Below are 12,320 nucleotides of genomic sequence, written 5' to 3'. Positions count from 1 at the left end.
ATCCTGACTTAAGTAGACCGTCACCTTCGTTGGAACTAAATGTGTTGAGCCTAGATTAATTGCCCCCCCTGTCTGAGCCTATTCATTAGGCTAGTCTTTGTCATGCTTTCTGGAAGGTTCTATTGCTATAAAGTCCACGCCGAGGGTTAGTGAGATCCTGGCGATCTGTTGTAAAGAACCCTATTCTGTTTTCCATGAAGACAAAATCGCAATGATGGCTCATCTGATTTCTATGTTATTCAAATGATTTATCTACCGACTTTCTCCCAGAGCCCCTCCTATCAAGTTAGATTGCTTTGCATTATTTGGATGTTAAAACTGTCCATTCCTTTGTGGATTGTTTCCTGCATCTTACTATGTTACAGTAATGCCAACAAATCCTTGGGTAATCCCAGAGCACATTCAGCAGGCGGGTAAGAGTGTCTACTGCTGCATTATTGAGAAACATTTCTTTTGGAAAGAAATATGGCCCAAACAGTGTAATTAAAGTTGGTTAATTCTGCACTTCAGGTACAGCCATCCAACCCCTGGCAGGCATCCACTTCAGTCAAGTTCTGGAATCTCCCACCTTTTTATGGAAGTCTGCCAGCACATAACTCTTAGTTGAAACATAACAACTTCCACTGCAGATACTTTTAAGGCAACCACCTAAACCTGTACGCAGTCGCGGCTGGGGGGGAGATGGAATGAAAGGAAAAAGAAAATACTAAAATAAAAACTTACCTTAAGTGCACTTCCACGCTGCCGCTTTCCACCCCACTGCACGCACAGGATCCCAGCCTGCCCTGCAGCCAGTCATGACACTTCTCAGAGCAGCGTTATGATTGGCTGGAGTGCCATGGCTGGGCGCTCCAACACAGACTGGGAGCCTAGGCCTGCTCTCTCCAATACAGCAACACAGTGCCGGGATGGAGAGACTACAGTGTGCATGTGTGTTTGGCTGACCCGAGAGAGCTGGCCAAACATACGTGCGCACTGAGGGGAGTGCTCTGTGCACTCCCCTCTGTGCCTGTCACCCTCAGGGCCCAGGCTCCTTTAAAAAAACATGTATTAGTGTTTTATTTTTAAAGGTCTGCAGCTGCTGCTGCTGGCGGGGGGGCGACGCTCCTCTGCCATAGCGGAGGAGCCGCCCCTGTCTGTATGTACTTTTACAAGGCATTATTGTCTTGATGCTGATTTCAGAGCAAACGCCCATTTGGGTCAAGCCTCTGCAGAATCTTTTCTGTCAATTCCGTAGTACGTTTTTTCCTATTGCCATTTTTTCTTCCCCTTTGTTAGCAGTGGGCTTTGTTTTCTATTCAGTTCTATGACTAATAATGAACATCCCCTGAAGGAGAAACAGTTACTCACTTGTAATCTTAATTCTCCTCTATAGTAGATTTCATTATAGTCAGCCCTCCCTCTCCCTCGGTGAAAGGTGAAGGGAATTACCTTAAATTTTACCACGATCCTTCATCTCAGTCAAAAAAAAAACAACAAAAAAAACTGTTAAACTGTCATCTACAGGGCATGGTGGGATATTGGTGGCATACTATTCCTTAAAGGAGCAGTACCAGTTTTTCCAGTCATTTAGGTGTCAGCCTATTAGGCTACATTGTCCTGGTCTTCACTCACTCTTACTTTAAAAAAAAAAAAAAAAGTCCGAAGGACTATTCTAGTCACTGATTTTTCTAGTTACTATGTTTTCAATAAAATTGCTTACTTTTTTAAGTGACTAGCGTAATACAGGTTTTTATAGGCTTCTATTCACCCTAGGAAAAAAAATTGATTCTATAAAAAATATGTGTATATACATTGTCATTTACATTTTAAAAAAGTGCTCCCACTTGTGGATGGGACTTTTCAGTTCTCAGATCTACAGTAAAGGTTTCCCTGGAGGAAACTAGGATTATAGGTGAGGAACTATTCCACCATCTGATATCCCAATCAGTTCACGTTCCAAGTAGAGTGGAGTCCTGGTGTTTTGGAGCATTGTCCTAATGAAGTCATGGGAGTGAATCATGCTTGGGTGAGTGATCTACTGTAAGCTAACCATGTTTGGAATGTGGATTTGTGGTTTGCAATGGTGGTCTCACTGATGTCGTTGGAAATTAAACATGTTTGTCAGGGTAAGGTGAAAGTGGTCTCATGGAATCATCTTTTTCGGGAAGAGGATGCCATTGAAATCAATGGGTGTGAACCATGCGTGGAAAGTTGATTCTTTTAAAGTGAATAAATATGTATCATGTTTGCGAGTGGAATCCTGCAGACGTTCTTTGAGATGACTCATGTTTGGGGGTGATCATATTTGTCAGTGGAGGTAAATAGTGTATGCTTGGGTGATCCCATTGAAGTCAAAGTGAGTAAAACCAGTTTGGAAGATGATCCTGTTGACGTCAAAGGGGCTAACCTTGTTAACATCAGTATGTGTTAGCCATATTTGGGAAGTGATCCTACTGAAGACAAAGGAGATGGTGTGCCATGTTGGGGAGGGAGATTCCTGTGCAATCAGTTGGGTGCACCATGTTTGTAAGGGGGATGATGGTGTTCTGCGAGAGTTGTCAATGATTCCAATATTTAACGTACTGTAAAAATGCTGAAAGTAACACAGCATACCTTTTCATCTGACGCATGCCCATGACTATCATTAATTTAGACTTTAGTGCACAGGAAATATGGGGGAATGAAGGAAAACTTTGATAAATTCATCAATTTAATAATTAAAGTATGCCAGTGTTCGTGAGCACACTGTATCTAGGCCTTTGGCCCCATAAAAAGTGAGGGATCATGCTGTGTACTGGAGCAGACGCAATGTACAGGGAGTGCAGAATTATTAGGCAAATGAGTATTTTGACCACATCATCCTCTTTATGCATGTTGTCTTACTCCAAGCTGTATAGGCTCGAAAGCCTACTACCACTTAAGCATATTAGGTGATGTGCATCTCTGTAATGAGAAGGGGTGTGGTCTAATGACATCAACACCCTGTATCAGGTGTGCATAATTATTAGGCAACTTCCTTTCCTTTGGCAAAATGGGTCAAAAGAAGGACTTGACAGGCTCAGAAAAGTCAAAAATAGTGAGATATCTTGCAGAGGGATGCAGCACTCTTAAAATTGCAAAGCTTCTGAAGCGTGATCATCGAACAATCAAGTGTTTCATTCAAAATAGTCAACAGGGTCGCAAGAAGCGTGTGGAAAAACCAAGGCGCAAAATAACTGCCCATGAACTGAGAAAAGTCAAGCGTGCAGCTGCCACGATGCCACTTGCCACCAGTTTGGCCATATTTCAGAGCTGCAACGTCACTGGAGTGCCCAAAAGCACAAGGTGTGCAATACTCAGAGACATGGCCAAGGTAAGAAAGGCTGAAAGACGACCACCACTGAACAAGACACACAAGCTGAAACGTCAAGACTGGGCCAAGAAATATCTCAAGACTGATTTTTCTAAGGTTTTATGGACTGATGAAATGAGAGTGAGTCCTGATGGGCCAGATGGATGGGCCCGTGGCTGGATTGGTAAAGGGCAGAGAGCTCCAGTCCGACTCAGACGCCAGCAAGATGGAGGTGGAGTACTGGTTTGGGCTGGTATCATCAAAGATGAGCTTGTGGGGCCTTTTCGGGTTGAGGATGGAGTCAAGCTCAACTCCCAGTCCTACTGCCAGTTCCTGGAAGACACCTTCTTCAAGCAGTGGTACAGGAAGAAGTCTGCATCCTTCAAGAAAAACATGATTTTCATGCAGGACAATGCTCCATCACACGCGTCCAAGTACTCCACAGCGTGGCTGGCAAGAAAGGGTATAAAAGAAGGAAATCTAATGACATGGCCTCCTTGTTCACCTGATCTGAACCCCATTGAGAACCTGTGGTCCATCATCAAATGTGAGATTTACAAGGAGGGAAAACAGTACACCTCTCTGAACAGTGTCTGGGAGGCTGTGGTTGCTGCTGCACGCAATGCTGATGGTGAACAGATCAAAACACTGACAGAATCCATGGATGGCAGGCTTTTGAGTGTCCTTGCAAAGAAAGGTGGCTATATTGGTCACTGATTTGTTTTTGTTTTGTTTTTGAATGTCAGAAATGTATATTTGTGAATGTTGAGATGTTATATTGGTTTCACTGGTAATAATAAATAATTGAAATGGGTATATATTTTTTTTTGTTAAGTTGCCTAATAATTATGCACAGTAATAGTCACCTGCACACACAGATATCCCCCTAACATAGCTAAAACTAAAAACAAACTAAAAACTACTTCCAAAAATATTCAGCTTTGATATTAATGAGTTTTTTGGGTTCATTGAGAACATGGTTGTTGTTCAATAATAAAATTAATCCTCAAAAATACAACTTGCCTAATAATTCTGCACTCCCTGTATGTTTATTTGTATTCGTTTGTAAGCAGCCCGAACTAAACATTTCTACTGAGAAATTGTATACATAGCATCAATAACAGGACACGTGGGATGGATGTTAAGTTGTTTGTTTAAGTGAAAAGCAGTAGCTCCTGATGAATTGCGTCAATGCGCCCGAATCTGAGTAGGGAATGTGTGCACATAAGAGACCCGCCACTGTCTGAAGAAATGTTAGTTATGCACTTTACTCTGTCTGTTGCCATCAGCCCAGCACTGAAGATAGTGGTCAGCTTGTGCAATGTGCTAGCACTTCTGGTCGAAGTTGGGTAAAGTAAATGAAGCATCATCCACGTTATAAAGTGGCCTTTAGAGAGCATCGCTTAACTATTTTAAGGCAAGATACTGCAGGATGGCTGCACACAAAACACAGGAATTGGTCACATTTCTGAATGAAATGTTGTTGAATGAAAGTGTTTTCCCATTTTTATTTGGGAACAATAGACATTGATTTTAACTTAAACTGTTAACATTGTATTATGCCTAGTGGTGCACACTTCAGGCAGTGGGAAAATGAGAGACAAATGTATCACAGCAAAACTTTAGAATTCATTGGAATATACAATTTGGCATGCGTTACAAAGTATTTGTTTTTGAAAGGTCACCATTTTCTGGTAGGAACTTCAGTCACAACAAACACTTGTAAAGTCTAGGCCTAATGGGTTTTTGGGATCTGTTGCAGATTGTACATCGTCTTTTAACAAAGTGTAACAAAAGTGATGGAAAACATGCTACTCTGACCTTGTGCCATCCTGTGAAAGAAAGTATAACGTTTGAACATGATGCCAAATTTCACGGTAAGCAAGTGGTATTTTAACTATTATTGTTTTCAGCAGTGATTAGTTGTATTTCATTATACATGTTCTTAGCAAATATTGTTTTGGCAGTCGAAGCACCAAAAGTATATAAGCCTATATTTAAATGGCACAAGACGTTTTGCTGGTGTGTGTGTTTGGTTAGGACCTTTATGAAGCGGTTTCATTTAGTTTACAAAAAAGTTTGCCTTCATGAGCTTTAACATAGTTCACTTATTGATTTAACCCCTTTAGTGCCCTGTATCTGGAATCTCGGTTGTTTTTTGTTTTTAATTTATAGGGTCTTGTCTATGCATAGAAAAACCCAAACAAACCTCGTATAAGATTTTAGTGTATGTGTTTAACTTGAAGTAAGATCTTACTACCATACCTAGCTATAACGTCATTTTAACCCTTGTTTTTTGAGGGAGCTACTTGTTTTTGTAATTACATGCACCCAACTCCTTTACTTAGCATACCTTTTGACAATGCACAATAGGGGGTTACACAAGCACCCTACGGTAGATCACAGAAGCCCTTGCTGGGTCCCCCAGGACCCTCAGCAAATGTGTGTGTGTGTATATTGATATATTATATATATATATATATATATGTCATCTTTGTCGGATCTTCCAGGGAAATAGCTTCAAATAATGTTTTGTTTTTGTCCTTGAATTCTTGTACATATATCTGTGGACTGGAAGCCTAACAAAGCCCTCATTTTTCAAGAATATTCAAATAACTTTTCAGCTTAAATTAATAAAATTGCAGTGCAGCATTCATATGCCGAGAAGACATCCATTTTGGTAGAGAACTTAAAGGTAAAAAGCTCACCTTTTAGGCTTACTTACATTGTACACAGAAAAAAGGTGCCTGTCCCTTTAAGAACCTTTGCAGCACCCCTTCCCAGAATGCACTTTACCATTGATTGCCTCTCTGACCCAGTTGTTACAACTGTAAGGCAGTGTAGCAAATAGATTTGATAAGTAGATGTTAGGTAAAAGAACAATCATAACTACAAAGGGATTCCTATTTAAAAAGATTTCTAAGAGTTTCCTGCACTAATTTTGCCTCTGTGTGGGTATCAGACTCCAACCGTGCTAAATGAGCATGACTATATTAATCTGTTTACTTCCCATTGTTATATATTGTCATGTAAGGACACACAAAATGTTGTATGATGCCATTACTAACTGAGACACAAAATGAATAGTAGTGGCCTACCTACATATACTTCACAAAGTTGAAGCCAAGCATGTGGCATTTATCTATTGACAAGCCTGCAGTTTGGCATAAGTTTCAGTAATGTACATGCTCCGAGATAGGACCTCTTAACATTTCCTCACTAGCCCTAGACAGCGCAGCATCCAGATACCAGGAAATTTACAACCCATCACCCTTACTCACCCGCCAGCTCCCAGGCATATGTGGCTTGCTCAGCTAGCATCTCTGGAAGCACCTCATCCTGGTTCAGGTGCTTATCAATGACATGTTAAGTAATGTTTCTTACCCTGCAGACTCTCTGCCTATTTGCCTTACTGTATCTCTGATGGCAGCTACCCACACCTCTAAATCTTAATCCCGCATTTCCCAAGCCTACAAACCACCCTTACAAAAAAAACATTTTGAAATTTGTTTGGTGTAATGTCCAGCATGAGCATGGTCAATGTAAGGGGAACCAGAACACCTACCCCGTTACACAAATGCTGCTTAAGCCATCCAGTTTCCACCATCACTCATTAATTTACCCAACATGCTTATGAGATTCCCATTCCAAAACAGTACTCTTGTAAAATAACCCCACTGTCCGACCGTAGTGTTCTTCTCTAATAGCTCACATACAAGGGTTGCTGAGCTCCCTATGTACCTCTAATATTACTGATTTTCTATTGATACCTCAACCTGCTGCGGTAATGACTCGCTCTCCCAGTTCAAAGGCAGGAGCTTCAGGACACCAATCAAGCTTAGGGCTTAGATAGTTCTACTTACTGGAATATCAAGCAGCGATGGATACATGACCCAAGAGAGTAGGGCTAAAGCTCACAGTGTGTCACAGATGACATGAATGATAACTACTTTGCTGACGGAATGTTCTCTCTTACAACAGGTACACAAGTTGTAGCCCTGTTCATGGTTTATAAAAGATGGCGAGTTGCCAACGTGTAGGAGAAGTTGTTCACTTGTTCCATCCTCCCTGTCCGTTTCTTGCAAATTTGCCATCACACTTCCGCATGATGAACCCTCACTTCTAGGCTTGTTACAACTGATCTGCCATCTTAACTCATCCTGCACCAACAAGCAGTTAATCATAGCCATGTGTGAACTTCACCGCAGAGGGCTCAAAAAAGACGCACTCCACAACGTTGCGATACTTGAATGTGCCAAAGAGCACACTGGAACCCAATGTTGCACAACCAGTAAAAGATTCACAGTCTTCCCACCTGCAAAAAAACAGGCACACCCAAAGTAGAACTGCTTTTTAATGTAACATCTTACCGGCTGAAGGCACCTGGGGGTATTAAGAAAGCTTCGCTGGGAATGCATTCTGCCTGTTGCTTTGTGGTTTGTAACTCACATTAGCTTGCTTTCTTTTTGCTGGCTTTATTTGCTTTAGGCTGTTCAGGATGATTTTTCTCTATAAAGGAGTAAAGCCTTTGCATACCAACTCCCTTTGTGTTCTTCCACAGTGCTCCTTTTTGTAAATAGGCCTGTTAATCATGTTGTGTCAATCAAGGTCAAATGTCAAGCACTGTCTTGTAAGGGAGAAGCTGGTGTTTACTTTTCTTTCTCTGCCGTTAAAATGAGGAGTTTTGCGACAATCTTGCTTGATGCTGGAGTAGGAAAGTTTTTTTTTCTAGCACACAATAACATTTCAATGAATTGCGCAAGTATTTCAGAGGATTCGGAATGCACAAATAAAGCAAATTTTTTGTTAATTCTGAAGTGTATTGGAAACAAAGAATTTAATATGATAAAAAATAAACCAACACACTAGCTAATGTCATTTCCACTCTATTGTACACTGTATAGTTTTATTAGTAAAACTCTATGTCTGTGCAAATGTAATGGTCAATTGAAATGTGTTGTCTGTAATGGCAGTTTGCTACCACACCATGCTACCACACCATGCATACTTGACTCTGTGCCACTCCCCTGTACTCTGCACCAGGCTGAAAATGTGTTGTCTGCAATGGCAGTATGCTACCATACCATGCATACTTGACTTCACTCCCCTGTGCTTTGCGTGACTCCACGCCACTGTACTCTATTCCACTCTACTTCTGCACTGTATACCACTCTACTTCTGCACTCTATTCTACTCTATGCCACTACGCTCTGTCTCTCTACTGTGCACCACCCTACTCTTTTCCAATGCACTCCCTGCCACTCTACTCTCTGCACCACCACTCTGGGCCACTGCAATCCGCTCTGCACAACTTCACTCTATGCCAATACACTCTACGCCAATACACTCTGCGTCAATGTACTTTGCTCTATAACCCTCAACTTTGTGCCATTCCACTGTACACCACTCTATTCTAATGTGCACCACTGTGCTGTAAGTCACTGCACTCTACATCACTTTTCTGTGTGCCATTAGTACACCACTGCACTCTACATAAGTGTACTCTGCTCTATGCACTTTATGCCAGTGCACTTTAGGCAACTCTACACCATTGCACTCAATGACCCTCTGCTCTGCAATACTGCATTCTCAACCACTGAACTCTACGCCTCCCTACTCTGCACTACTGCACTCTGTGCTGCTCTATTCTGGATCATTCCACTCTCCACCACTGCACTCTGCATCAATCAACCCTATGCCACTGCACTGTATGTCAGTCTATTTTGCACCACTCTACACCATTGCAGTCTCTGCCACTTTACACACTGCACTCTATGCAGCTCTATTCTGCATCATTGCACTCTCCACCACTGCACTCTGCATCAATCAACCCTATGCCACTGCACTGTATGCCAGTCTATTTTGCACCACTCTACACCATTGCAGTCTCTGCCACTCTACACCACTGCACTCTATGCTGCTCTATTGCGCACCACTCCACTCTGCGCCACTGCATTCTACCATGCACCATTTTAATCTATGCCTCTGGATTATACAGCATTGCATTGTATGTTACTGAATTTTATGCCGCTAACTACCATGCACCACTTAACTCTATGCCACGTACTGCTCAATCTGCTCCACGGTACTACACTATATGCCACTCTGTGCCACTGCACTCTACACCACCCTGCTCTAAACCACTGCACTCTATGCCCTTGGATTCTACACATCTGCTCCCTCTGCCACTGCGCTCTACCCTGAAGCACACTGCACAACTCTTCACCAGTTCAGTCTACTACACTACTCTGCAACACTGCACTTTCTGCCACTAAACTCTACGCCATTCTGTTCTGCACTTTTGCACTCTATGCCCCTCTACTCTGCAACACTGTACTCTGCATCACTCCACTCTACACCACTCCACTCTGAACCACTCTAAGCCACTGCACTCTCTACCACTCTGTTTTTTCACTCTATTCCACTGCACTCTGTCCCACTATATTCTGTCGCTCCACAATACACCACCCCACTCTACTATGCATGACTTTAATCTTTGCCACTGATTCTATGACCCTGAATTGTACGCTTCTGAATTCTGTGCCGCTGCACTCCATGACTCTGCGCTCTACGACTCTACGTCACTATACTCTGCGCGCTATGACTCTGCACTCTGCGTCACTATGCTCTGCAACACTGTACACCAGTTGTTATTAACCTTTTGACATTTCAAGACCCCCATTTAATCATTATGGAACCCGGGGACCCCCACTGAGTCATTACTAGAAGCTGGTGACTCTGGCCTAATCATTTATAAGCGTTGAACTGTAAAACAATACAGAAACATAGAATTCATCAAATAGACAAATGATTACATTTTTTAGTTAATTCACAATCAAATATATAAAAAACAAAAACAAATTTTAATTTTATTAGAAAGGTTGGAGCATTTCTAAATGCAAGTGAGGGCACTCGTCATCCATAATGTATTCTGTTTGATGCACTTATACTGCTCCCGCGAATCAATTTGAGGATACCAATTTATTTCTTTTGGTTCCAAGTTCAAATTCCTTCACGTTTACAGAACATTTTAAAAATTTCAGCTGTAGATTTTTGCAATCTTTATTCATATACACTTTAATGATCTGCTAATACTACTTAATTTTTCTATACAATCGTGGACCTCCTGAGTAGGCTTCACGGACCACAGGTTAAGAACCGCTGCTATACACCCATGAACTCTACACCAGTCCACTCTAGTCTATGCCCCCACACTCTAATCTGCACAACTGTACTCAGTAGTAAGTGTTTTGAGCAAAGCTAGTGATGGCTTGTTATTCTGTCAATAGGTAACTTCGGGTAATTTACAGTTGCTGAGCAGTAGTTTTATAGTCACAATTGCTTTGATCTACCAGTTCTCCTGATAAGTATTTGAAGACTGAAATGAATAAAGTTCTTTGTAAACTATTACTAGGGGCTCCATTTAATTTCATAGCTTATAAACATGGTATTCCATTCATATAACTCCTGCCAGAGTGCAACAGCCACAGGACATCTAACAAACATATGTGTGAAAGTGGGGTATGATGATAGGGTCCTGTAGGAGAAACACTAAAGGGGTTGCCACAAAGCGTCAAAAGGGCCAAAAGTACAATCTGTCCAGGAACATCAGGTGGCCCTCTGCAAGGGCCTCACTCTCAAACACTCTGCTAGGAAAAATTCTGTTTGTCGAATCTTAAAAAGTAAGTATTAGGGAATCCCTACTAAATCCCTCCAACATTCATCTTATCTAAACATTCCACACTGCTACATAATATATTGTTCTTCAGTGCTTTCCATAGGTGGAGAAGATAACCTGGCTGGGTAGTAGGGTTTTGCTCAGCCTTCTACTTGAAATAATTCTTCCCAGCAGTTGCTCCTATGACCAACTTGTTGAACACATCTCTTGCAAACAGATTGGTCCCTAGCAAATAAAAATATGTTCCTATCATCATTTCTACTCCCCAAAAATACATTTACGTCAAACCCCTGACGTGTTAGCTAATCATTGGCTAGTTTTCAGTTGTTACCGCCAGGATAAACCTAGAATGAATGGTCAGAAATTAACAGCAAGAACATGTTGAATATTTCCTGTTTTACAACCACTAGTGATGAGGCATCAAACCTTCAAGCGGTACTTGATCAGTTACTTGCAAACATCAGGGTAGTATGTCCTCATCACCCTTAAATTCCCCTCAAGCCTGTAATTCTGCCTTGACCCTCCCTAATATCTCTGCACCCTATGACAATACAGGCCACAGTACTGAGAAGAGGACAGCACAGTCTCATATTCCTTTAGACTGGGACTGCTCCTACTTTTTGTTTTGCATCTGTAAGGTCTTCTTTATGGAGCATGCCCCTTGCACTGCTACAGTGGGCCTTGCTATCTCTCCCTGTGCTCAGTGACTGTGTGCACTTACTAGGTCAGGTGGTAGAGCTGTATTAGTTGCAGTTGCAGATGTATGACAATACCCAGATCCATAATGATCATCGGATAGTGGACCTATAAGATGGGCATCCAGACAAAAAACGCCGCTGTTTCCGAGGCTTGAACAGTATCCTCCTGAACTACTAATGCAGCTGCACCTCTCAAATGACAGAGAGCAAGGCGAAGATGGCCCAGACAAGACAACAACCTGATAGAGACCGTCTCTTGCCTTTGGTGGCAGGGATTAGAAGATAGAGGCAACCTCATTCCCCCAGCTGCAGGCACGAGGAGCCAACATGGTATCCATGTGAAGCAGAGCATGCGGCCTGTGAAGTGAAATCCTGTTGACTATGTTTTCTCGGGAACTGAGTTGCAGATGCTAACCATACAAAGGGGGACCCTAGCACACTGAGGGGCTGTCACCAAATGGAGAAAAGGAGACTGACTGTACTGTATGTTGCCATGGGTGAACCCATCCAAGAAGCAGTGGTGCTGGGCTGACCAGTAAATCACCCTGGCTGGACATGAGCAGGGTAGAGGTTAATGAGCCAAGGATTGGGCTTCCCTCGACCCAGTCTGAAGAGTGCTGCAGAAATTCCT

General features: G+C 42.2%; 1 protein-coding gene across 3 annotated transcripts in view; it reads left to right on the top strand.

The window, feature by feature from the left end:
- BRCA2 (BRCA2 DNA repair associated) overlaps positions 1–12,320 on the top strand; it is a 584,634-nt gene that overhangs the window by 132,571 nt on the left and 439,743 nt on the right. For all 3 annotated transcript variants that reach the window (XM_069205562.1, XM_069205563.1, XM_069205564.1), the window contains one exon: positions 5,076–5,190. In XM_069205562.1, the coding sequence (XP_069061663.1) occupies positions 5,076–5,190 (115 nt within the window). The remainder of the gene's footprint in view (positions 1–5,075; positions 5,191–12,320) is intronic.

This window comes from Pleurodeles waltl, chromosome 8 (genome assembly GCF_031143425.1).
Source record: "Pleurodeles waltl isolate 20211129_DDA chromosome 8, aPleWal1.hap1.20221129, whole genome shotgun sequence".
NCBI lineage: Eukaryota > Metazoa > Chordata > Amphibia > Caudata > Salamandridae > Pleurodeles > Pleurodeles waltl.
The sequence above is the reverse complement of the archived record's forward strand: the minus strand, read 5'-3'. Positions and strand labels throughout refer to the sequence as shown.